The following is a 25955-nucleotide window of genomic DNA, read 5'->3' as shown; positions in this document are numbered from 1 at the left end:
AAAGCAAAGAACCGTGTCATGGACAATTTCAATTCAATTTATAAATCGCACAAGAGAAGGCCATGGCTGTTTTAACTTTGATTAGTCTTACTCATTTTATGAATGGATTTTTGCAGATTTAATTAGGTCATCTTTAATGGTCACACGTCAATAGAGCAAGGTCACGCTATAAAGCTGCATGGGTTTCAGCTAATACTTTGTCAACCCAGATTTCAGATTTTACATTTTGTTGTTATTGAGTTTTATGCCAAAATTATTAAGACTTTGAATTTCAGTTGTCTGTATGGCCATAGAGCCCTTGCTTTGTTGCATTTTTAACCATGCAGGCTGCCGTTTGTTATTTACACAGTTCAGGAAAAAAGGGTGGACAACGAAAACTCTGGCTTAAAATTCTTGTATTGAAGTTTGAGAATTTAAGTCGCTCAATTGTTAAATGTATTATTATTTTTAATGTATTTTGTTTCTGTTTGCGGAAAGTATGTTCAAATTAATGTCCGACTGTAATTTTTATAAACAACAGACAGATATTTTTATGTTTCAATGTCAGCTATTTTCCTAGTAGACCACTTGAGTTATTTCCAGTCTGTGGGTCAGGCTGGTACAGTTATCAAACATAATGTACTCTACTGGAGGCAAGAATGCACACTCTAACAAATCCCCATGGTATGCATTTTGTAGTTTGATTTAAAAAACCACACAAGTGAAAATGAACAGCAGTGCAGTTTACACTGGCAGATGGTGAATCGAACTACTATAAATGCATGAACTAAAAGCAGTTATCTACGTTTAATTAGTACTTTATATTAAAATAAAATATGGATTTCCAGAACTTCCAAAAGACTGAGGTGTTTTAAAAACCCAATCACAAATTTGTTCAAGGTAAAAAGATTTTAAATGACCTAAAAATAAGTGGAGTACATTGACCATGTAAAAAATGTCTTGGAGGAATTATTCGTCAAAATTATTGGAATCAGGGTCAGTAAAATTTCAAAGGTGAAGGGGGGGGGGAGGGATTGTTTAGTTCCATAATTATTTAAGGAGACTCTTAAGGAGACTATATATAAAAAAAACTCTGAGCATTTGATGAAATAAGAGACAGAAGTCTTGGGTCTTTGCCCAGGGGGGGAGTTGGTTTTGTTCCAGAATCAACTACAGGGTTCTTGTGAGATGACCTCGTTTGAGGTATTGGAACCAGATTAAAAACATTCTCGTAGACTCTTGTGTTGGTTGTGTGTGTTCATATTGGATGGGTTTTAAGTAGTGTTTCTACCGCAGGCATCTGCTGATGAGGTTTTTTTTTTCAAGGGATTTTGGAAACTTTAGGTCAGTACTTTATTTTCATGTTTTTTTCAAGAGGATTTTTTATGACTGGAGGCACTCTGTACCTAAATTTTGGAAGTGTGGTCTATGGATTCTGAGGTATTTTTGGGTAAAAGGGTTTGGTGGTGTTGAACGAAACAAAGATCATCTTTGAATGTTATTAGTAAAATTGTGCCTCGTGCTTTGGTATCAAATCTTAGTTTGTGTAATGCTTATCATTTTTTATTTAACTTTGTAAGTGTTTTATAGTTTCTTAAAATATTCTGACTTGGCGTTTAACTTTCTGATTTAGTTTCACAATCAATTTAAAACCCAAGAGACGGAGGGTCAAATAGTTGACCGTAATTTATCTGGACTCGAATGTGACTGGATAGTTGAATTATATATTTTTTTTAAGTGAACTTATCAACGAAAGCCAATCAGTTTTAAGGTGTGAAATAAGGAAATTGGGTTCATTTCACACTCATTGGTCAATTTTTTCCTGTGGAAACCTGCCGTTGCTGTTTGTTGGTGACCCTTGCGCATTACATTTGTGCTGCTTGGGTTACTTCTTACACGCTCGATGTCCCAGAAGGGAAGGGATAAACTGAAAATATGAAGGGGGTGTAATTATACGCAGGGTATACATGTATGGTACAACGGAGATTTGTAAGTCGATAAATTATGCGTGCATTATATTTACTGATCCTTGTAAAATTTTGTTATCAAGAGTTTTGTTGTTGCAGAAGTACTAACTTGTGATTTTAAACTTTTATGGTATTTTTTTATAAATTTCAGGGATTAGTTTAAAGGATTTCTTTACAATCGGAAATATAGAGGTATGGCCCACAATTACGTCATTAAGTTTGGTCTTTTACTCAATTTTATCTTGGACATTTTTTGTGCACTTGAAGAAGGGCTTGTGAGAAGTACATGTATTGCTGTCCAGTCTAAAATTGTAGAGAGTGCATTATGTAATGCCCATTTGTGTTCAGAACCAGAAGGTTTTTTTCATCAAGCTTTCTGCAATTCTTGCTTCATTTGGTGGGACAATTTTAATGGTTTATGTGAACATTTTCCCACATGAAATGTCCAGAGCAGTAAATCATCGGTGACTATAAAAAGACATTAAAACTGGAGATTGCTGGGATGTAGAAAACAGACTTGTTTTTACTGCCCTCCCGTAGCTTTTATAACACATGGAACCTGTGCTGTGGTCAGAGGGGGCCCCTTTTTTCTTTTTTTCTTCAGTGCACCAATGATCTGTGAGGACATGTGGCAATGTGTGCTCAGTGGACAAATTCCTGAGTGTTACATAACAGGCATGCATTCATCACACAGGGGGCAATTTGGGCAGACTCTAGTGCTCTCCATTACCATTTGCATATGGGATTACTCATTAACATAATTCTTTGTCTCTTCTGTTGTTGCAGGTTTATTCAGTTGGTGATAGGAGTTGAAAGGGTGTTGTGCATAGCGGAGTTGTCATCCATTGATCAAGTTATCCCTATCTCACAGCACTTATGAATATCCAATCCTGAACCCACTGGATATACTGTGTGCGTTTTTTTTTTTTCTTCAAGCAGAAGGAGACTGTGTTTTCAAAAATTGGGAAGATAAATTAAGGAGACTCCTCATGCCGCTGGTGGACATCTTTTCGCAAAATTGTGCGCATTCCGCGGCGCCATGACACTTCAGGTATATCACTATATGGCAGATTGTGGTGGAAACTTCACTGAGAATCTTCCAACAAGTCAGCGGCCACCTGTGCCGGGTGAAGAGAATGAAACGGTGTCGACCAGCTCAGTCAGCATCACCAAGGAACGGTCACCCTCGGCAACACCGCGTCGGTCGACACTCATGTCGGCCATGAAACTTGGACTTGGAGGTAGAGAGGAGGATGAGGCTCCTCTTGGGTTCGAACCCGAAGGGTCGGCGTCCGTGACGCCACCCTACACTCGTTGGACTGAAAGCCTACACGCCTTACTCTCCGACGAGGACGGAATATGCTTATTCAAGCAGTTTCTTGTACAGGAAAAAGCTCAGGACCCTCTTTTATTCTGGTTAGCCACCGAGGGATTTAAGAAGAAATCAGCCGATGATCCAAAACGGAACGAACTAGCCAAGGTCATATATAAGAAGTTCATCAAAGCAGACGGTCAACAAGCGGTGAAAATATCCTCAACGTTAAGAACTAACATAGCGGGCATGGTCCGCAGCTCAGTATTCGATGAGTCCCTGTTCGACCCCGCCCAGGGCGAGGTGGAGGAGACTATCCGGGAATCAACCTATCCAAGTTTTCTCAAGTCAGATATATACGTGCAATACATAAACAATGGTGGAATAAGTCCAAAGAGTAGTGAGTGCAGCTCCAGCGGTGAGAACTCACGAGTAACAGGTTACCTGCCAACCTTACCTGAGGATGCCGAACTCACTGATATCCCGTCTGGGGAAAATGCTGCATTAAATCAGGGACAGGTGCCTCTAACGATGGAGATGCTGATGAAGACTTCGTTTCATCGACATTCGACGAGTAAAACACAAGAAGGGTACGTATAATTAATGGCTCGGTTTTGACGGACTTTCTTGCTCATTTGAGCCATGTTTTCACTCACAGTCAATGAACACCAAAATGTGTCTTGAAGGTGGAACTGGTCGGACACCTCTTTTGACTTGTAAAGAACACAGAGTACATCAAATGGTTACTGTATGAAACAGGCCATCGGGCAATGATCGCATTGAACAATAACTTGAACCAGTTTATTACACTTGCTTGAACCAGTCAATACAGATTTTTAAAAATTTTGGTTGAACAGAGGAATATTAACTAGAGCGAGATTTGAATGTGATCTAGCACTAGTTAGTAGTTTCTTTCTGGAACTGATTTTTTTTCCCTGCCATATACTAACTTAGGTTGATCACTGCGATTTGTCTTATTCCATTCAAAACATGATTGTGTGGGGGGTGAGGGTCATATGAAAGGTCATGGACACTAAGATACTGAGGGTGGCTCGTTGGGGAGATAGAATTTTTAAATCATCAAAAAAACATGAAGTCTTCCAGAGGATTTCATGGTTATCAGGCTGTCCGTATTTGAAATAAGGCTTAACCCTTTTTTTGAGGGAGGTTTCTTTGATGAGAGACTTTTTTCAGGGTGTATCCACTGTTGACCTGAATGTAAAGACGAAATCAGGGATTAAGGCCAGAAGGAAATGGTCCCTCCAAGGTGATAAATTAAAGCGAAAAACAAACAGTCAGACTGCTCCATTTCTGGGCTGTGTTTATTCCATAGATGTGTGGTGGTGTGTGTATGTTTACAAGGATGTTTACATGCACTTGAACAATTTATATCCCAAGATCAAACAAGTTCAGCTGTCTCTCTGTCCAGGGGGGGTGGGGGCATTTTGGTGGATATTTTATGCATTTGTGTGCAAAATATTTGTATCTGGTCTCTGTTAAAAAAAAAAAAAAAAGCTTAAGTGGTGATTTCCATGGATGGAGCATTGTAAATATGTTTTTTTCTTAATTTTTTTTCTCTTGTAATTTGTCCAAAATATGAGGGTTAGAATGTTTGGTAATTTTTTAATTTTTTAATTTTTGTTTGTGCGATTAGCCCATAATAGTCAAAAGGGTGAACCGTGGTATTTATTATTGTTAAGTTAGCTATGAAAGTGATATTCTGATTGTAATGATAACATGCTGGAACAAACTGTTATGGCATTGAATGGGCTGGTTTATCACAAACTGCGGTAATTATGCAATTCAGTGTGCATGTAGGGGTAGCGCAAACTCGTACTCAACAGGCTTTGACCTATCAAAATTAGCCATTTAGAACATGCTTTCTGGTGAAACTGGTTGTGAAGCACTTCTATTTTGGTGGACCAGAGATACCCCATAGGCCTATAGCTTCGGCTGATACTCTGCATACTGTACTATGATAAATCGAACCTTAGTGCGTCTTTGCATGAATGAACTATTTACAGAAAGATTTACATAAATGTAGGCATACTTCAAAACCATACAAAAGTCATGGTAACCTGTTTCGCGACACAACAAAATCACTTGAAAATCACATATTTTTTTGCTATAAAACTTATAGCAATTTGTCTTGACTTGAGCTAGCGATATAATCTGGAAATTGAGTTTTATGCATGCATAGCTGGTTTAGCTGGTTACATTAGTTATTTTTCGTCAAAAGATTAATTTTGGAGAAAAACAACTAGTTACTGGTAACCTTTGTTTCCTGATAAGGTACAAGTAGCCAAACAGCCCTGATCCCCTAATCTGTGCGCTTGTTTACCCTAATTGATAACCCATGTAATGTACCTACTTGGGTCACTGCCTACTGACCTTCCAACGCAGCCGCTGCAACTTTTAGACTCTGAAATCCCTGGATTTTAACCTTTGAATACTTCCCATTTTGAGCAGTGCTGTGATAGCGTGTATAATTTGATGGGAACTTCTCTTTGGTGCAATACCATTCTGTGCTGCATACACTGCTTATGATGGGTTTATCCACATATACACTAAAATGACATTAAATTCATAAAATCCTAGCCAATGCAAACAATCACTGATGTTGGCGCCAAGGTTTGGACTGATAAAAAAAACATGTATTGCTCCACAGCCGCACCAACGACATGACTATAGCATGCTAAACATGAACAGACAAAACGTACTAGAGATGTTAAGGGCTTATCTTATACGCAAAGCTTGTGCCCCATATCAAAATACAGCCCATGTGATTGGCTCAGTTGTACATCGAAGGAGGGTGCTCACGTGTGTGAGTCACTAAGGCAATTATGTTCGCAGCAGATGCGAAAACCCTGCATTTTATGACTCCCTAAATAAATGTGCTCTGCAATATTTTTGTTCTCTCAGAGATGGGCCCAGTGGATTTAACTGACCAACCCAGCTTCGACCTCATGAGAGAAAAAAAAGAGAGAAAATAGAATAAGTCCTAGCTGTTGTAAAACGCTTACAACCCAAATATTGGACCGATGGTATAAAGTGGGGGGAAAAGATAAACATAAATTTTGTGAGATGATAATTTAATTCATAAAAGGAAACAAACAATTTTCTTTTTCTCTGAGAAAACTGTTATTCCTGTCTTGAAAGGGATATAGATTATGTTTATTGCACTTTCACGGCGATAAACTCTGCATAGCTTCAATAGCATAGCACAAAATGGAAACCAGCCAAAAATACATGGACCATTTCGTTTGCTCCATTTATGACTGATAATACAAACATTATTGCTCACTAAAAAAATGTCAAGTACTTTTCTCGGTTTAAGCAGCTCTATGAAATTGCACCCTGGTCTAAATCATCAAAGTTTTGCAAAATTACATATTTGTTTTTTTACATTCCCTCAAGCAGAACATTTCACATTAAACTTATGAAAACGTGCCAGATGACAACAGACACAGAGGTGTTTAATGTTTATTATCGAGAAAGGAGTGTTGATCAAAACCCTTCTGATAATAAATATTTTGATGATTTTTTTTTTTTTTTTAAAGTAATAAACCACAATACAAGGGAAACTGACTGGGTAGATTATTTCTAGGTACATCAAATCTGAACACAGACAGTGGATTGCAAAACACCTGTACACTTTATTTCCTTTAAAAGCCCTGGACTGTTTTCAGATTGATGAATGAAATGAATCCACTTAATAGGATTTTAACAGTTAAATCCTCCAACCCTAAAAACAACTCTTCTCATAAAAAAATCCTGATAAAAACCTCTGCTAGGGTTGGATTTCATACAGTTTCAAAAATTAATGACTAGCAGGGGGAAAAAAGGAACCATAGAAATAAATTTACTTCTAACAGTTGCAGAGTTATTCACCCAAGAAGTGATTGGTGGGAGATAAAAGAAACTATGCAACTCGTAAAAAGGAAAAGAAAAAAAAAAGCAAGCAACAGTTTGTACACTTTTTCAGATGACGTCCATAAAAAAGCTATGCAATCAAGCAGGCTGGCTCCATCAGAGATGTAAAACCGCTCTCTTATTAGAAAGACCACAGACAAATAAAACTCACAAAAGACTGCTGGATAATAAAGCGAGGCCATAAAACGTCAAGCCCCATAAAGTTTTTGTAACTGCACCTTGAAATGGCCCCTGGTTAAAATGAGATCAGTATACAGTCTGTGCGGCTGGGAGAGGGAAACCAAATGGAAAGAATTTTGACTGTTGGTGTTAATGGTGTCATTTCTGTTCAGATTTTTTTATATATATATTTTGTTTACCCCAGCAATAATAAACCCAGTTGAGAGTGGTAGCTTTGTGAAGTGGTTCACAGACTTGATTGATAACACTTGTTTTTTATATGAATGGGATTTATCTATTTGAAAGGAGAATTTAAGTACACAAACCAAACATAGTTTCATATAGGCCTTAGGCCTCTACTATAAGTGCAATCAAGGTTTTAGCCAGGATTAAGTGAAAGGATGTCCAAATTTGTGAGGAATTTAAAAACTGGGTGTTCAAACTGTTCACCTACAATACATTTACATGAAACTTAGATAAAACAGGGTGTCCAAAAGACTCACGGATATCCCTCTGGCTAACACTATGTGAGAGCAATTGATTCAATATGTATATAAAAAAAAACAGTTGATAGATCAAATCTAGTCACCCCCCCCCCCTCCTTTTTTCCTTTGACTGAAATCACAAAGTACACTAAATTTATCAACCCCCTGACTGTACATTCTGAGATACAATATTAGAGTCAATGTCGTGCTACACTAGTGGGTTGCTTTCTCAATTACGAAGGGCACATAGCATGGATGGTTCGCTCTGACCTTGCTGACCTATCCAGTTGAAGTCAATCTCTCCAAGCAGAGAAAACCAGAATTCCCATGTTGCAGTCCGCCAACCATCTGTGCAATGCATAATCAGTTGGCAGTGTGGCTGTATGTGTGTAATGAAGGGACCCATTCTAAGTGAGGGTTGTTGGTCTGGGGAGCATGCAGTAGGCAAAGGTTAAGGGGACCTTGGGTGGACAAAGCCAGGTCTTGGCTTCAGTTCAGGGAAAGTTGGCCCCCCTGGGTGTCTCTTGGGATAAAAGCCAATTAGGAATGGCCAGAGAGTGTAGAATTATCAAAATTCTTCACACTCTTTACGGAACTGTTCTGTGGCTCGACTTCAATAGGAGCCATTATGAAATACACTGACAAAAATAATCAATGCTTTTACATTTTGTTTCATATGATTTATTGTTTTTCACCTCATTGTAGACAAAAATGCCTGCTATCAGGCCCTTATGTTACGAGGTTCCCTGTGTTTTTTTGCAATTATGTACAGTGTTACGGATACTGAATCTCACTGAAATGGTACCAGACTATTCAGGAATTAAGAAGAGGCAAATGTGCGTCCTGGACCTTTCCTTTAATATATTTTATTTTGAGATCGGAGCCAATTCATTACTTAACTCTAAACAATTTTAGTTTGTTTTATCCTGCATAATAGACAAGATTTTTTCAAAATCTGCCGACATACGCATAAATATACATGTAGCATGCAGTTTCAACATTTATGCAATGAAAGTCTTCAAAGCCAAGATGCTGTAAAAGTGCCTCGCTACATGTTGGTTTTAAATGTTTGAGTGGTCCAAAAGATGCCTTGAAGTGTTTGAAGCATCCGACTGCCCAGTAGTACATAAAAAACAAAGCACAGTTGCCAAAAACGAAAAATAAACAAAAAACATCTCATGCTCATGGTAAACATTTACACACAGGTCATCCTGCTTTTTCCCAAAATGCATGATTGGATAATAACGTAAAGGGTCTTTTGCCTTCGTTCATCCATAAACTGGTTCGCCTCCGTTGGATAATTTGAGTTGGATTGATCACCACCAAGTTGAGCGGAGTCACACTGGGTCTGGGAACAGACCTGTATTGAATTTGGAGGTCAAAGATCAAGGTCAAAAAGGTTGTTGTTGATGATGTGGATTTTTCATTGGAATAAAATAAGTACATGTAGTACATGTAGTTTGCAAAAGTTGAATACAGATGAGACAAGGCCCAAGTTCACACAAATGGATGTTAACTGGTACTCTAGCTCAAAAATATGTGTTGGGTACTAGGCAGAAATTAGGGGATAAGATCATTCAAAACTTCACTTCCGTTTTATTATGGTTTTTTTACGCTTTAAAAATTGTGTACATTTATACTTGCTGGGGCCCCCAAATAAAAACAAATACGAAAGTTAAGGCACAACTCTGACATTATGTATGACTCATTCCCCAAATTATTATTTTAAATAAGGTGGAATACGAATAAATAAAAAAAAACATCCCTTAAATTTCTGTTTTGATGATCCGAGCAGCTCTTGACATTTTGTTCACGTTGAATTTTTTTAACCAGAATTATAAAAATACCGTTTACATGTTGAAACAAACACATGTACGTTTTAGTCGCCCGGGTTACTGTTCATGCAGTTGTAAATCCTAAACTATGTTTCATCTGTGTAAGAGATATTAATTCCAAACGGTTAAGAATTCAACTTATGGCTTGATATAAAAAGAAAGATGTCCGCCACTTGAGAAATAGGTTCTCTATCGTACATGTACAAATAATTGCATTCGAAAATCTAGCGGCACATGTACATCACAGGCGTACAGTATACGGTCATACGCAATGTATGCATTCCCCCATTATGGGGGTGTATTTGAACAGAAGTTTCCGGATACTCGTTTTACGCAAATACCTCCAGGATTATTGGCCCAGGTTCATGTAGGATAACATGGCTACTGTTATTAAATTGACGGTCGCCGTCGTGGCTAGCAATCCCAGAATGCCAAGGGAGGAGGACGCGAGAAAGAGGACAAAAAATCTTCTTAATAACCGTGCCCAGATGCGCGATAGATCAGTGAATCTCTTGTGTTGTAATGACCTAGTGCCCATATAATTGCTCTAACAGCACGGGGATCTACGAACAGGCACTACCCTGATCATCATATTCCGAAGATAAATGGAATGACCCAAGATTTCCTATTTGCTACTCCACCTGAGAAAAATAGGGCAATGAGGTACTCAAGCCAGTGGGGTGTCTGGATGTCTTTTGGACTCCCCGTTTTAAAATTGGACGCCCTATTTTATATCTGTCATTCACATTAAATTGTATTGTACATGTAGGTAAACAAGTTGGACGTCCCACTTTTTACGTTTCCAGTAAATTTTGGACGCCTCATAACCAACTCCTGACTAAAACCTTGAAAATGAGATATAAAGACATGTCATGTGAATTTTTTTTTTTCTCTTTTTTTTTAATAGATGCCAAAAAATCAGCTCCTTGCATTTTTTTGTGGCTGTCTGGCCTAGGTGCCTGTGGCTCTGTAAAACAACATTTATGTACATGTAGCAGAATACAGTCCAAAGTCCTTTGTTGTTTATTTTTTTGTGTGTGTATTACGTGCCGGTATTGTAACCCTATATATGTGAAATCTACATGTGCACGGCTAGCCGCATGTTGTGGCCTGGATGATATTTGGACGCATTGCATTGTACATGCGACTATATTCTGTCCAATCGATGTTTTAACTAGTTGATTGTAAATAAATCAAACGTAATGTAGGATTGTAGGAATCAACACTTTGTGAGTCAAGGTTGAAGTGCTAATTATACAAAACAATTAATTGGTGAAAGGATTTCATGCACTCCATTAATAAATGCATCAATCATTAGTAACAAATTCAGTTTTTGTTCACTGCCTCAAAATAAGTCATGATTTTTTGTTTCTACCTGCAAAGCCCCATGTCATTTTCTACGGTGCATAATGATAGTACAGTCATGCCATTCTATTCAGCATGATCAATGCACACTATGTGTAGAAACCAACTGTAGCTGGTACCCTGTATAAAACTCTCATGTACATACACATCTAACAGCATGCATTTTGCACACATGTAGCCACGGCCAAATATAAACAGCCTTACACACAACACATCTACTACTCTAGACAACTTTAACACGTAAACCAATCCATTACTATAAACAAATCAAGTTTAATACACCACCCACCCCCCTTTTTCCTTCTCAAAGCACACTTTACAAAATGAGTTTCACATCCTTTGCAGGTATTGCAATTGCCCTTGTTAGTATTGAGTCCTTTATACAGGCAGATGGCATTTAGGCGGCAAACATCAAAGGACAGGGAGAGTAGAGGTTTTGTAATGCATGTAGGTCATACAAGTCCAGGGCTAGAAGTAGTATCTCTTGCACTAATAGTTTGAGTGCAATACTCTAGGTATCGTATTCCTGAAAAGATGTCAGTTACAGTTACAACGCAGGGTTGACAAACAAAAAGCAAGGATGGGGGAATTAAAGCCAAACCAAAATGTGCTTGAAAAAAATTGTGCTTAATTTTTGTGTGCGCTTTTTCATGACTTCGACGGTCTACATGTATCATGTACAAATGTATATAAATGTACAGATTATGTGGTTTTACAAGACTTTGTCAAACGACAGATATTGGACTTGAAGTGTGTGGTGTTTTTTTAGGATTGTAACTCAAGTTCTAAATTAGAAACTAGTATTTGAAAAAACAGGATTTTAGAAACTAAATTTTGTGAGGAATTGGGAGAAGGAATCAAGAGAGAGAAAAAAAAAACCACAGTTTTTAATTTTGGTGGTTTATGAAATTGAGTGCAGTCCCAAATTTGTTGCTTTGTTTTCAGAAAGAACTTAAAAACATTGTGAGTGGGTTTGGTGTGAATATTTTCTTACATAAAATGAAAATGGGGCCAGATGTTGCATTAACGTCCCCCATGATGGATATGTTCTTCCCCAGTTATTCTTGGTTTAGAGTCCATCCTGTATGGGGCCCCGCCATTGACCCTTTGTGTTTGTCCAACCAGTGACTGCCTTTTCTCCTGCTCCGACCTGCTGATCACTCAAGCACAAACTCTGTATCCATAAAAGCTGTCCATTTTCCCTGTATCGCACTAAAAAATCAGCCTCCTGTACGCCAACACAAAACAGGAGGCTTTTATTTCCCTCTCGTCTCAAACTATACGGAACCATGGGGGGATTGGTCTCCAACTGGGCAAGCAGTGTGGCCGAAAAATTGTGTTGATCTAATCCTTGTCGGGGTAGGAAACTGGCAAATGGCCCAAGCCACAAATAAAAAAAGAAAATTCTTAAAAAGAAGTGTCTGAAAGTGCTGTGAACTTACGCCTGATTTTGGGCGATAGGTTAGTGACCAAAAAAAGAGAGATGATGTTTGTCACCTGAGCTTTTTAATGTGATTCCACCCGAGTGGTCACAGAGAAAATATCTGTAATTGGCTGAGTGCCTTTTATTGATTTTTCTTTTTTTATTAGTGTGGTGAGTTTCAGGTGCGAATGTAGAAGACACTTTTTTTGCTCAGGATTTTTCTTGTTCTTCTTTTTGTGGTTTGGATTTTGCCAATTGTAGAATCTATTTCTTTTTCGTATTGACTGAAATCCTGAAATTCAAAGAAGGTCTTAGGAGGATATCCGCTTTTACTATAAGTTTAAAAGCATGTTGGTCATTTTGAAGGTCAAAACTGCCCCCAAAACTTGTATTATAATAAAATAAAAACATTTTGGGAGAAGTCTCGGACCTAACCAGGAAACTACTAAAAGTTTGTTTTTAAAGAGGTCAAATTCAGTTTTGTAAAAATACACTCGTTTTTCAATATGTGTCCTCAAGACAATCGGAAACAAATAGAAAGTCTCTAACGTCACCCAAAAAATGGTGTAAAATAATATTTTATCTGTTGGGGACCCCACCCCAGACCTGTGAGCCATTTTTCAGGAATTTTCACTCTCATTCCCAAGTAAGAAAAGGCGATCTGTAACGTAGGTCGTACAAGAACAAAATATCAGGCCTGATACTTCATGGAGGCAACGAAGGGGATTGCCTCCATGCCCCCATGTCATTGCCTCCATGCCCCCATGTCATTGCCTCGGTGCCCCCATGTCAATGCCTCGGTGCCCCCATGTCATTGCCTCGGTGCCCCCATGTCATTGCCTCCGTGCCCATGTAGCTACAGTAGAAATGTACAATTTCCTTATATAGGATGCTCTTTTGTAAGGAGAAAATTCCTCGTGGCGTCTTTGCCATTTCAAAAAACGAAGCCTGTATCATGCTTTGAAAGCTGTGACAGCCTCGTCTAAGACTCCTCCCCACCCAAAGACTTCCCTCTTGCCAGCGCCAAGGAAAACACCTTGGCGTCCATTTTGGCATTGTCTGCAGTTTTTAACAGGTGATATTTCTTTTCCCCTTTTGTGTGACAGGTGCTATTTGAGAGGAAGCAGCGCCAGAGTACTCAGTCCATACCATCCGAGCTTCACGTCTTTCGCGCCGGCCGTTTCCACTAACGATTCTGAGTTACAGAGCTTATCGAGCGATGCTATCTCTGATGATACAATGTCGCTCACGGACTCGAGTGTGTAAGTAGTACATGAGTAATACTATGTTTGGTTGGCAGGGGAGGGGGGAGGGGGCGATGGTAATTTCAAGGCAAGGATCTTGAGTGACTTGACTTAAGGAATATGCAGATATTTGTGAAGAAGACACGCTTGTCAGTTTTTGAAAGAAAATCATTGAAACAAAGAATAAAATAGCTCTTTGTAAAAAAAAAGAGAGAACTTTGTAGATTAATGTAAAAAGCATTTATGTTCCTTAGGGCTTTTAATAATGTCTTGGCGTCATTACTTTCAAATTTGATCAATAATGTGTAAACAAATATACATAATTGAACAGCCCTGATACTTCACGACGGCAACGACGGCAATTGCCGTCGTTGCCCCTACCGATTGCCGCAATGCCCTTCAAAAAAACAATTTTTCACGGCAATGATTGCCGTGCCCTTTTCTCATCATTGCCGCCGTGCCCTTCGTCCCGAAAATAAATTATATTCAACGTTGTCAAAGTTCGAAAATAAGCCAAAAAGTCCCGATGTCTGTGTAAATTTCACGCAACGAAATATACCCCAAATTTCACCCACGTAAGGTACAACAGCAGATTTCAGGCCCGTTAGTCGTTGTTCTTTGCGTGCGACAAAAAAAATACTAAAAACATCGAACGCTAGAGGGCGTTTCGGAACAGAGCGATAGCGTGAGATTAAACGCCCTCTAGTGGTAAAATTACGCGAACCAACGCTAAACACCTTGAGAAAAAGACTCGACGTGTCTTTGCATGCTGGGATAGTGGTTTTCCCCATGCTTGGTACATGTGATGTACCATCATGTACAGCATAGGCGTCGCGCACCGCATGCATTTATTCTGTCAACATCGTGTCAAAATGGAGCAGTTACGTGGGAATTTTAGTGCTCTACGAAAAACTACTCAACGTGCATGACCAATAGTAGGATTACGTATGAACAAAAATTATTTATTGTGTATTGTAAGTAGTTGTTCTTTATTTTGTTGAATTAGATGAATGCTTTCTTTTTTTCATTGGGTAACAGTTAGAAAATGGAAAAATTTGAAGAACTATTTTTAACAGGCAACTCGGAGGTTTTTTTTCAAACTGCCGTCGTGCCCTTCGCAACTTTTTATGATTGCCGTGATGCCCTTCCAAATTTTTGAAAATTGCCTTGGTGCCCTAAATTTTTACAAAAAGTCAAGGCAAAACTGCCGTGCCCCTTAAAAGCCGAAGTATCAGGGCTGATTGAACAAACAAACAAACAACAAAGAAATACATGTACGTGTAAAGGAATATAATATTATAGATACAGGGTGAGAGAGAATCTGTTGTTTTGCAACAGATAACAAACAACCTGAAAAAAGCAATTTTGATGTTAATGTCGGTGAAATTCTTTGACGCTTTTAATTTGGAGAATATTTATCCAAATAAAAATTCACAAAAAAAGAACCACAGCTCTTTGAGATCTGAACCCTGCTTTTATATCTAGTTCAAAGAGAATGAAGCAAAAGATCCCCACAAGTACAGCATCCGAACATTGCTTCTTTTTTAGAGTAGAATTGTTTATGTCGGCAGTTCTGGGATTACTTTTTATTTTTAAAGATCTCAGATTTACGTGCAATTTAGGGATCCAGTCTCGGGTAGAAAAGTCAAGAGCCAAGTCATATCGCCCAGATCAGAAAGAGAAAAAAAAGCCCAATCATTAGAAAGGAGTCCTATGAGATTTCAGGGGGGGGGTCAAAGAAAAAGTTGTAAGGGCCCGCCGACTTAAACGAAGTCTTACTCAATGACCCAGTTATGATCTTATCGACAAATTGGGTTTGCTTCATCCTGGCAAGGATAATGAAATCAGTCGAACGCCTCGGGTACAAATGCAAATCATGTCTGGGGGACTGGATTCAATGGATAAAACCCATCATGTTGGATCAGATACATGATTATTGACACAATTCGAAAAGACAATTTTCCAATCAGCATAAAGATGTATTTTTCACCCCCCCCCTCCTTTCTTGATTTTCAATGCCAAATATTTGGGGTATTTTCCCCTCCTTTTTTTACTTTTGAGCCAAGCCTCTGCTGAGGAAGTACTGTGCCGACGATGGCGCGACAATGCCGTTGTTTGCCCGGTGTTTATAACGGTCAGCGCTATCTAAAAGACTCTAATACGAAGTCAATCACACGACTGAATGACTTGTGGTATTTTCTATTGTGCGGGCTTTTATCTCGGAATCAAATTTTCATAAGCAGGCGTCCCTTTGTGCTGCCGCCATGCTCCTTTTTGCATGCCGTCAGCTAGAAAATCTCCCGATAAACGTCTATTTGAACATGCCTCCCTGACCAGCTTGTCTAGGGGAAAAGCGGCAGCTATTGAAGTCGAGTGCCTAACACGTCGCTTCCACGCCAGCCTGTTTGTATTGCTTTCCTCTGCACTATACAAGCGCTGCCTGGCTGTCAGAAATTTCGCCAGATTAAAAAAATGGATGTCGGCATTGTCTGACTGTTTTTTTGATCAAGCCCCCAAAGTGGAACTGCCTGCATTTTTTGAACTGTAACAGTTGTTGCTGTCTTCCCCTTGCTTGAAATTAACTCTCCCCCTAACCCCCCCTGGAGATCGGGGCAGTAAAAGCGGAGACTGCTTCAGTTCAGGGGTTTTTGAGTTGATTTTTCCGACGTAATTCAATTTGATTGTGGCGGCAAGTGAAACAGAAGGCACCGTGTGTCACAGGACACTGCTTCGGTTCAAGCTGGGAGACATGGCTGGTCCCACAAGCAGCAGGTTTCTATTCACAGGTTCACACTGCCAATTACCAAATATAACATTGTTACAACCGGTAATAAGAGGGTCCTTGTTGGGGGGCGTCTAAATGGAAACGCTTTAAAGGTTTTTTTCTTCTCCTCTTTTCTTTCTTTTTCTGGGCTCCTGTTTCCCACCAGTCCCTTGATTATCGTAACTGCTATGCAAACAAGACCGCGGTGGGCAATGGGGAAAGTTTGCAAGCGGGTATAATTCACAATTAGATTTATATGATTCAAGGGCGACAGATATGAAGGATGGAGAGCTATAATTAGGAGACGAAAGATTGGAATGGTAACAATGAGTGGAAGGATTGTTTCTTTGTGTCTGTGTGGGTGTTCACTGTTTCTTCAATAACAGTAAGAGTTGGGTTCTTGGGGGTTCCACAACGTTCTACCGGAGATATTATCCTTGAGGTGTCGTACTAACTCATCTTGTCATCACAGCATACCTCTTATAATTTATGTTTTAAAATTCTTCGTTGTACATAAAGGGGGAAACAATTTCATCCAACATTTTTGCATAGCAAAATATTTTGACCAAAACAAAATTTGTGCACACTGAATGGTTATTGTGAGTAGCAAATGATGATTGTTGAATAGCAGCTGAAGTGATACAATTTGCATAGAACTTTGCTCTGCTATACCAGGGAAATCTTTCACTGCATAAACCACCAGTATAACAAAAATTACAATTTCTAACTCTAAATCGACTATACTATAGTCACCTCTATCATGCTCAACAAACACACACACACACACACACACAACAAAACAGCCCTTCACTAACAGTGCACAAGCTCCCTTGTCAGAAAAATTTCAATGGGTATTTCTGTAAAACCCTTGGGTGTTAATCCTATCCCTAGGAAACTCCTTGAAAGAGCCTGCATTATGCATCTCATTTGCATACAGACAGAAACCCAGGAGTGAATGTGTTAGCTGCTTGAGATTCCCATCTCTGCTTGCCTTTTTTGGGGGAGAGCATGGAATTATTCTCGCAGCAGTTTTGTTTCTTTCTTTCTTTTATATCTTTTTTTTTTTTGTATGAGGGTGCCCTACAGGATGTTGTGTAGCCCCACAAAGGAGTGGAGGGATTTGCCATGCCACTTCACTGGCTCCAAATACCAACTTTAATTGGATTATAGGAGAGGTTTTTTTTATGGCAGTGAAAGATTTTTGAACTTGAGGGTTGGGGGGGGGGGAAACAGTCCAGATATGTTTTGCCTGGAACAGATTTAATGCAGTGGTTGCAAAGAAGGATTTTCGTTCTGTTTTTCAGGAAAATTGCAAACATTTACATTTTTTTAAAACTTCTTTTAGGGAGGGGGGGGGGGAGATAAGGACACCATGATGAGGTTTCAACTTGCATGGATACTTCTCTATTCCGGAAAGGAAAGTGTTGGACCCACCATGACTTCTTAATCTCTTGAGCAAATTATGCTAATGTCATCGGTCTTGGGGGGGGGGGGTAGCTTGCATGGTTGAAGGTTAGCGGCTGCGATATACTTTGAGTAATATTTCTGGGGTGGTGATTGTACTTGTGTTTGCTTTGGAATTAGTGTTACTGACTTGCTGAATGTGTCCTGTTCTCGCAACCCACCCAACCCCCCCCCCAATCAAAATAAATAATAGTTAATAAATAAACCAAAAATAATAATAATGATAATGAAATAAAATAGTAATTAAAAAAACAATACACGAAACCACTGAATTTTGAAAAAAGTCACGTACAAGTCACAAAAAGATTCCTGATGTTGTTGTATAAGCAAACTGCAAGTTTTTTACCACCATTGTAAAAAATAATACAGTGAATAATTTAGAGTGCCGGCCAGGGCAGACCACGTTGTCCGCACAGGGCAAGGTCAAACCACTTTCCCACCCTCATGGGCATAAGATGCGTATTCAGCCGTTCATGAAATTGATCGAGTTATTATTTTGCCAGAGCCCGGAGCCCATTCACCTGCAAGCATCGGTCCCACCGTGACCTTCCCTACTCAGGGGGGGGGGGGGGGGGGCATTTCTCCTCGATCGTGGAAGGAAAAGATTTGAGTTGTGTTGTTTGAACGCGATCATATATTTAAAAAAATAAAAATATCTTATATGTGGCGGAATAAAGAAGATAAGAAAGTGAAGGGGTGCGATACTTCAGATATGATTAGGCTTTGTGCTACGCGGGTTTTGAGTGAAATTAGTAATTATTGGTCTGGTTGATTTTAGGTCAAGGTCATGTACTCCCCCTTGTCACTGTTCTTTGTATGAATTCACTTTTGATCATTTTTTTTGCGACGCTACTTGGAAAAATTAGTACTCGTTATCGGTCTGATTTCTTCGCGTCGCCTTGCTAAATTCATTTTGATCTTACGTTTGATTCATATTCAAAATATTTATTAAATAAAATTTTAGATACACAACTACATTGTGCTTTTAAAAAAAACAAGGCAACATTTAGTTTTTTATTTTCAAAATTTAGTTGAAATAAAATAGAAGCTTGGCAAGAAATAAATGTGAAGACTCCAAAGGTTTGGGCAAGGGTTTGGTGAAAGGGTGTCCAAATTAGCTAGAAATTTAAAACCTGGGTGTCCAAATCGTTCACCAACAATGTGTTCATCTTAGCTGAAACAGGGTGTCTAAAAGACACCAAGACAATTGGTAACACTCGGAAGACCCGACTTCAAAATCATTCTTTTTTTTGTACTTGCAAGAAAATATGAAGTGGCGTTGTTTAGTATGTCAGCACAAACATTTGAACGCTTTGTCTGGTGTCGACATGTAACAGTAACACTTCAGGATGGCTTTCAGGTGCCTGCCAGTTAAGTTTGTGCATGATCACACAGTGTACATGACTCCATCAATGAATCTAGTGAGGCTGCAGTAATTACTTTGACGTTCCTTCCGTATTACATATCAGATTACAATGCAAAATGCAATCCTCACAAGAAAGTATAAAAAAATTACAAAACTGACACAAAGACGTCTCGGATTACGAAATGGATAAAAACAAAATTCCACGATGGTTTTTTTTTCTTTTCTTCTTCATATAATTTTTTTTTTTGAACAGCGTGAGTAGATTGTATAAGTTGATAAGATGATTAATGGATACATAGAAAGGTGGTTGAGTTACAGGCAGATTTGCTATTCAGAGAGTAATCGGCTGAGAGAACACGACAAGGCTATTGTCATTGTGCAGAGACGTCTAAAGATCATTTTCGTACTTTGATTATCCATAATAATAATAATAAGGAAGTTCTTTTTACATCCTTCTGGCCGGCGCACAGCCCCATCCTCCCCAAGTATAATAGAATAATTTGCGTTGCCATGACGACCAATTGTGTCGAATCAAACCCTTTCTACCCACTGTGAGAACGGAAAGTGTTTTTATTCATAGAGCCAACTTCCCCTACGTGTCTATCTCTCCGACCCCCCCCCCTCCAGTCCCTATGAAATCACAACAGAAAAAGACGAAATCTTGTGTTTCCATGGCAACTAATCCTATCCAAAGGGGACATGCTGGGTCATTGACCAGGGGTAGTGCAGGGTACCTGAATTGGATACATTGTAGTGGAAATGTTGCTGTCATGAGGTGAATGAAATGCCAGGTTGCTCATGCACATGTAATCTGATATGGCTTATGCCGGTAGGCTTTAGGGTGAGTGCCTTAAATTGACCCCTAACCCCTGCCCCCTTGTGAGGTCGATGTTGCCCTTTTTTTTTCCTGTCATGAGTAAGACTGTCTCTCATCCTGGGAGAGCAAATTAGGTGAGATTTTAGGAACTTGTCAGGAGGCTCCTGAGTGTCTCAAGTTGGGTACCATTCTTATCGGCCCACAAGTCTTCTCAATGGCTAAAATATCATTATCCAAGAAAAAGAAATTATGCAAAAGGGGAAAGGGCGTGAATTTCTGGATAAACACCCCCCCTGACTCGTTGTGTGAGTTATCCACGGAGTCGTTGAACCTTAGCTGAGTATCAGTGGCGCTGATATATGTAATTATGCATGTTATGACATCTGCATTTAATGTAACTCCCATGCATGCTGAAGCCAAGGTGTAATTCCAGGTTGACATGTGCCCTGCAGACATCTGATCACAGAGCGCTTGGCGAAATTATGTAAACGGAGAAAAAAAGGGGGCGGGGGGAAAAGAAAGTCAACACAGGAATTTGTTTTCGGGAAAATACATTTTGCTGTCAGTCTCTGGTCTATGTTATCTAAAGAAGAATGAGTGCTTTTTATATTTTGAAGACTTTATTTTGAAAAGTTTAGATAGAATTAAGTTCTTAGCAAAATTTGTTGAATTTACGGGTCTCATTAATTTCCAGAATTTGTATGCGTTATTTCAATCACATCTCATTCATAGTTCACAATATAAACACAGCTGCCAACACTTCCAGATTCTCAGACAGTTTCCTGAACAGTTCTGATGAACAAGTTTGAAAATCTCCCGATTATGGTGACTTTTTCCCTATTATGTTGAATGTCATTTCAAATATCTCCCTGGTGGAAAGATGCAAAACTGTTTCTGCTCAGTAAACAATATGGACCTCCGTCGGAATGTGACCCAAAATTAACTGAAAAGTCCCTCAATTATCACACAAATACACTTTTTGATTGACAGGGGGTACATGTATGATTATATTCAAAACAGAAAAATCCTGCTAGAAATCTTGTGTTAAGCAAAGAGTTAAAAATTATATTGCAATATTAATCAAGCTTGCCCACACAGCTGGAAAACGTGTAATTATCATTGATCAATCAACCGTCGACATCATAAATAAGCTACATGTTTCCTGCTGGCAGCTTTCGTAGATCTGCTATATTCCAATTTGTTTTCCCTGGCCCCCTGTACAGGTGCTAAGAGCAGTCAAATGTTGTTAATATGTTTGCAGGTTAAATTACTCTAAGAGTTATTGACATGTAAAGGTGTGGGGGTGGGGGTTTGACCACAATGGTTAAAGAGGGGCTCCAAAGTCAAATTCAGTTTTGTGATGTAATCATTTTCGGATAGAGTCTTATAAAAATGGAACAGAAATTGGAAGTCACTCACCACGTTACTTAAGGTGTAAAATGCCACTGTGTTTAATACCCTTCAGGTGGAATTTTAGTCAAAATCCAAAAACGTTTGTTATTGTCACATTTCAAATAATATGGTCTGTGATTTTGTTTCAGTTTATACCTAAATTGTTTCACGGTATTCAACCAAAATATAAATATATATAAATTTGACCTTTTGACTAGTGCAGAAATTCCTCTTTGAAATGTACAATTACTTTATTTCATATTTTTGATGTCCATGACATGTTTTAATGTTTGTATAATTTAAAGGCGGTGAACACTATTGGTATTTACTCAAAATAATTATTATCATAAAACCTTTCTTGATTATGAGTAATGGGGAGAGGTTCATAGTATAAAACATTGTGAGAAACAGCTCCCTCTGAAGTGACATAGTTTTCGAGAAAGAGGTAATTTTCCACAAATTTGATTTTGAGACCTCAGATTTAGAACTTGAGGTCTCGAAATCAACCATCTAAACGCACACAACTTCGTGTGACAAGGGTGTTTTTCTCTTTCATTATCTCGCAAGTTCAATGACCAATTGAGCTCAAATTTCCACAGGGTTGTTATTTTATCCATATGTTGGAATACACCAACTTTGAAAGCTAGTCTTTGACAATTACCAATAGTGTCCACTGCCTTTAAGTATAAAATAAAACAAGATTAAGATTGTACTTGATTTGAACGTGAGGTTAGAGACTTGTCAGTTTTTCAATCGCCTTCAGTGCCTTTTGTGAAGTATCAGGTCTGGATTTTTGAAAATATTTGATTAGGTGTATATTGCAGATAAACTAATTTCTTGTTTGTCGTATATTTTTTTTTTAGTGATGGCGGTCCGATCATAGGAAGGCACCAAAAGCACCAGCAACGAAGGCGACAGTACCGCGCCATGAAGACGAATGTCAGACAGAACGGACGAGTTGCTTCATTCCCACCTTTCCCTGTAAGTCGCCTGTTACACCATCCCTTAAAAGGGGCAGAGGGATCCTCAACCCCTATGTTCCTAAGAGCAAGAACCACTTGTTCAATAACTGTTGCTTACCACACTTAATGATTTGGAAAAACAGTTTTGAGAACAGTTTTGTGAACAGCTGTTTGAGGCTATAGAAGCAAAATTGTGAGATCTTACCTAACATGACTCCTGAAGATTATCAGAGCATACTGATTAAATTGTTGGAGTCATTGTTAAACACCGATTCTTTTACAGAACCAACAACACTCAAAAAAAGAGATTTTCACATAATGTTTTTGCAAACCTCTCTTAAAAATGTCGCGTGTCCTGAAATATTCTTTACACAGTTTTAAGTCTCTGTTAAAAACTCATTTCTTTGAAGCTGCTTAATGGTAATCTGCTTATTTGTAATTGTATCTTTCACTCATTGTATATCTTATTGTCCTCTTTGCGCGCTTTTCAGAGGCTTTTGCATTAGGCGTTTTTCAAATGTGATATTATTATTATATTGAAATGTTTGGAAATTCAACTCACTGAGGAGTTTTTGGTTTTTATTTGTAGATCGCACAGCGCCCTCCAAAAGATGTGCAGCCCATGGAGCCAGCGGAGTTTGCGCGTATTCTGACCGAGAAACTAGAACGGGTTTTGAGGCAACGTGAAACGGAAGAAAGGCTAACAGCAAGGTTACGAAAAGTGGAGGTAAAAATTCATTTGTTACCCTTTGTCAATTATCATTTTTTTTTAAGCTAAGTGTTTAAATTATTCTTTTTTCTGAGGTTCCTTCAGAAAGGGCTGCCAACTAAAATGTTACGATATTATGCAATTGTTTTTACATACAAACCTTGATCAGCTACAACATCTCTTTGAATTTATATAGGAGGAAGAGTCACATGTGGATCCCGACAGGACAGTCAGTTCATCGGACGCTCCCAGGTTATCAGCAATGTTTGAGAAAGGAACGCTTCCAGAGGACGACCCAAACAGCATTCTAGATGACCACTTTTCCCGCGTGTTCAAGGACTCTGCGCGCCACACGCCGGGCGACTTCTCCCCGCGTTCGCGCTCACCGGACCGGGCGCACCGGGCGAAGACGTCGAACCCTCTGGCTTCCATGGCCCCAGTCGGCCTGACAGGGAAGCAGATGATCCCCCACCATCAACTCCAGCACAACAAGCAAAGCATGCAAAGGCAGCGCAGTAAGGACGTTTACACGCCTGGCTATAACGTTGAACCCGAAATGACCATGGCTCAGTACAGGCACGCTATGCGAGCCAGCAAACAGATGGAGATGGATGCCTCTACGCAGAAAACAATACCCCCGGAGTTTGGCGACTCAATATACCATAAACTCAGAGCAAGAGGGGATAGTATAACCATGGATTTATTCACGGACACAACGCGACATGTCAAACCCAAAAAGTCAAGTAAAAAGTCGGATATATCTTCAATTTCTAAGACAACGGACAGTGGAATATATGAAGGACCTCCATCGCTTCCATCTGACAACGAGAGGTAAGTAGCTGTTGTTATACTCTTTTATGAAAAAGTAATCAAGACGTCTTCGCAGACTTGTTTATTTTGTTGCGCATCCAACAGCACAATTAGTGCAAATAACAGGATGTATAAGAAACACGAAAAAAGAAAACCCAAACGGGAGAAAACTAATCTACATGTAAGGCTCCGGTCTGAGGTGAGATTTGAACTAGGTCCGCAGAGCTAAAAGGCATGGAACAAAACCACTGAGCCAGCCTGATGCTCGTTTTTCTTGGGAAATGTTTGTTTGAGTGCGCAAAGAAAACGGGAATAAGAGGGGAATGTTTTTAAGGAAAAGTTTTTTTTAGAAAATGGTCTGCAGCTGGAAAGTCATTTCAGTTCAAGAGTTTTACTGAGAAGGAAAAATTAATAGATTATCTTTTCTTAAACATCCTCTCCTACTTGTTTGCGTCTCACAGGAAACAGCACATCGAACAATGGATCGAGGAAGGAGAAAGATTCAGTAAACCAATCACAGGGAAGCAGAACCGACGGCCGGGTCATCGCATGTCCCCCGATATCACCCAAGCATCATCTATGCCACAACAGAGACACAGGTACGTCACCAAGCGATGGGATTTCTGTGGTTTTTTTTACCGGAAACCCCAAAAATATATGTTAGATATATTTTGTTGGCAACGGGATAAGGAAACAGTCTACAGTGTGTCCAAACCTGGGCCCATTTCATAGAGCTGCTAAGCACAAATTCATAGAGCTGCTAAGCACAACAATTTGTTTATCATGAAATTTCTGCCTGATATAAACAGGATTACCAACCAAATTTCCACATGATTTTCAGGATGAGCAAACAACAGCTGAACACCATTAACAAGCATTATGCAACAAAAGGAAATTGTGTTGGTAATCCTGTTTTAATAAAGAAAGAAATTTCGTGCTAAGCATTTTGTGCTTAGCAGCTCTATGAAATTGGGCCCTGTAGTTGTGTATTTCTGGTGATGCACAGAGCCTGAAAACCTCCTGAATTGTAACATCTGGGAGGTTCCAGGTCTGCAATAAGGGGGAAACCCAGGCCAGCAAGCCATTTTCAGGAATGTTCACATTATTTTAATCTCATTCGTGCTTTGCCTTATCAACTTGTCGACCATGATTCGATGATGGACCTTAAAATAAAGAATGTACTTTTATCGCTATTGTTTTTTTTTTACTTGCAGTTTGCCAAAGAAGCCAGTAGCCTACAATACCTCACGCCCAACCTCCCAGGAGCGAACCTACTGTTTGACCAAGGTGCTACCCCAGAGGAGTTCTCCTCACCTACCCACCCAGCCGATCATGCAGGACCCCAGCATGCCCCTCAACAAACCCCCAGAGCCACTCACAGTCTTGGAGGAAGTACGCAGAAGGATAGACGTCTCCAGCAAGCAGAGACAAAGGTAAGATCTTTTCTAGTTTGGCCTGGGTCCCAGACACTGCACCGTGGAGTTTCAAACTTTAACAGAATTATTATTTAGCTTTGCTGCCCCAGGCATGGAATTTCTTCTTTGAGAGGGCAAAACCATTTTGCATTTTGGAATTTCTTCTTTGAGAGGGCAAAACCATTTTGAAAGGGCACCTTCATTTGAAAATCTTAAAGTCAAGGGGACACTTTTGAAAAGGCAACAAGGCCAAAACTTGTGTTAATATACATAAAATTTGAGCAGAAATGTTGAGATGTCAGGAACACTTTCTAAAGGATAGTTTCACTTCCACCTTATAGGCATTCAGACGGAGGCCGTAAAGACCGGAGACCTACAAGTGGTAACCCGCCAACCCGTGTGACATCAGCCCCTGCTAAAATGGCACCGGTGACATCACCAGACATGGTGGAAGATCAGGGGTACGTCATAAAATGTTCTCATGCTGTCAGAGTATCAATAGTTAGAATAGATTAAGCATTACCAATTTTTTTTTAAATACTTCAAAAGGACAT

General features: G+C 39.3%; 1 protein-coding gene across 2 annotated transcripts in view; it reads left to right on the top strand.

Moving 5' to 3' along the window:
• The window catches only part of LOC117292979 (axin-1-like), a 36036-nt gene that overhangs the window by 1388 nt on the left and 8693 nt on the right, over positions 1–25955 (top strand). For both annotated transcript variants that reach the window (XM_033775167.1, XM_033775166.1), the window contains exons 2-9: positions 2733–3848; positions 13565–13720; positions 22369–22486; positions 23057–23194; positions 23373–24007; positions 24448–24585; positions 25201–25419; positions 25743–25862. In XM_033775167.1, the coding sequence (XP_033631058.1) occupies positions 2986–3848; positions 13565–13720; positions 22369–22486; positions 23057–23194; positions 23373–24007; positions 24448–24585; positions 25201–25419; positions 25743–25862 (2387 nt within the window). In that variant the 5' untranslated portion in view covers positions 2733–2985. The remainder of the gene's footprint in view (positions 1–2732; positions 3849–13564; positions 13721–22368; positions 22487–23056; positions 23195–23372; positions 24008–24447; positions 24586–25200; positions 25420–25742; positions 25863–25955) is intronic.

Source organism: Asterias rubens, chromosome 7 (genome assembly GCF_902459465.1).
Source record: "Asterias rubens chromosome 7, eAstRub1.3, whole genome shotgun sequence".
NCBI lineage: Eukaryota > Metazoa > Echinodermata > Asteroidea > Forcipulatida > Asteriidae > Asterias > Asterias rubens.
The sequence above is the reverse complement of the archived record's forward strand: the minus strand, read 5'-3'. Positions and strand labels throughout refer to the sequence as shown.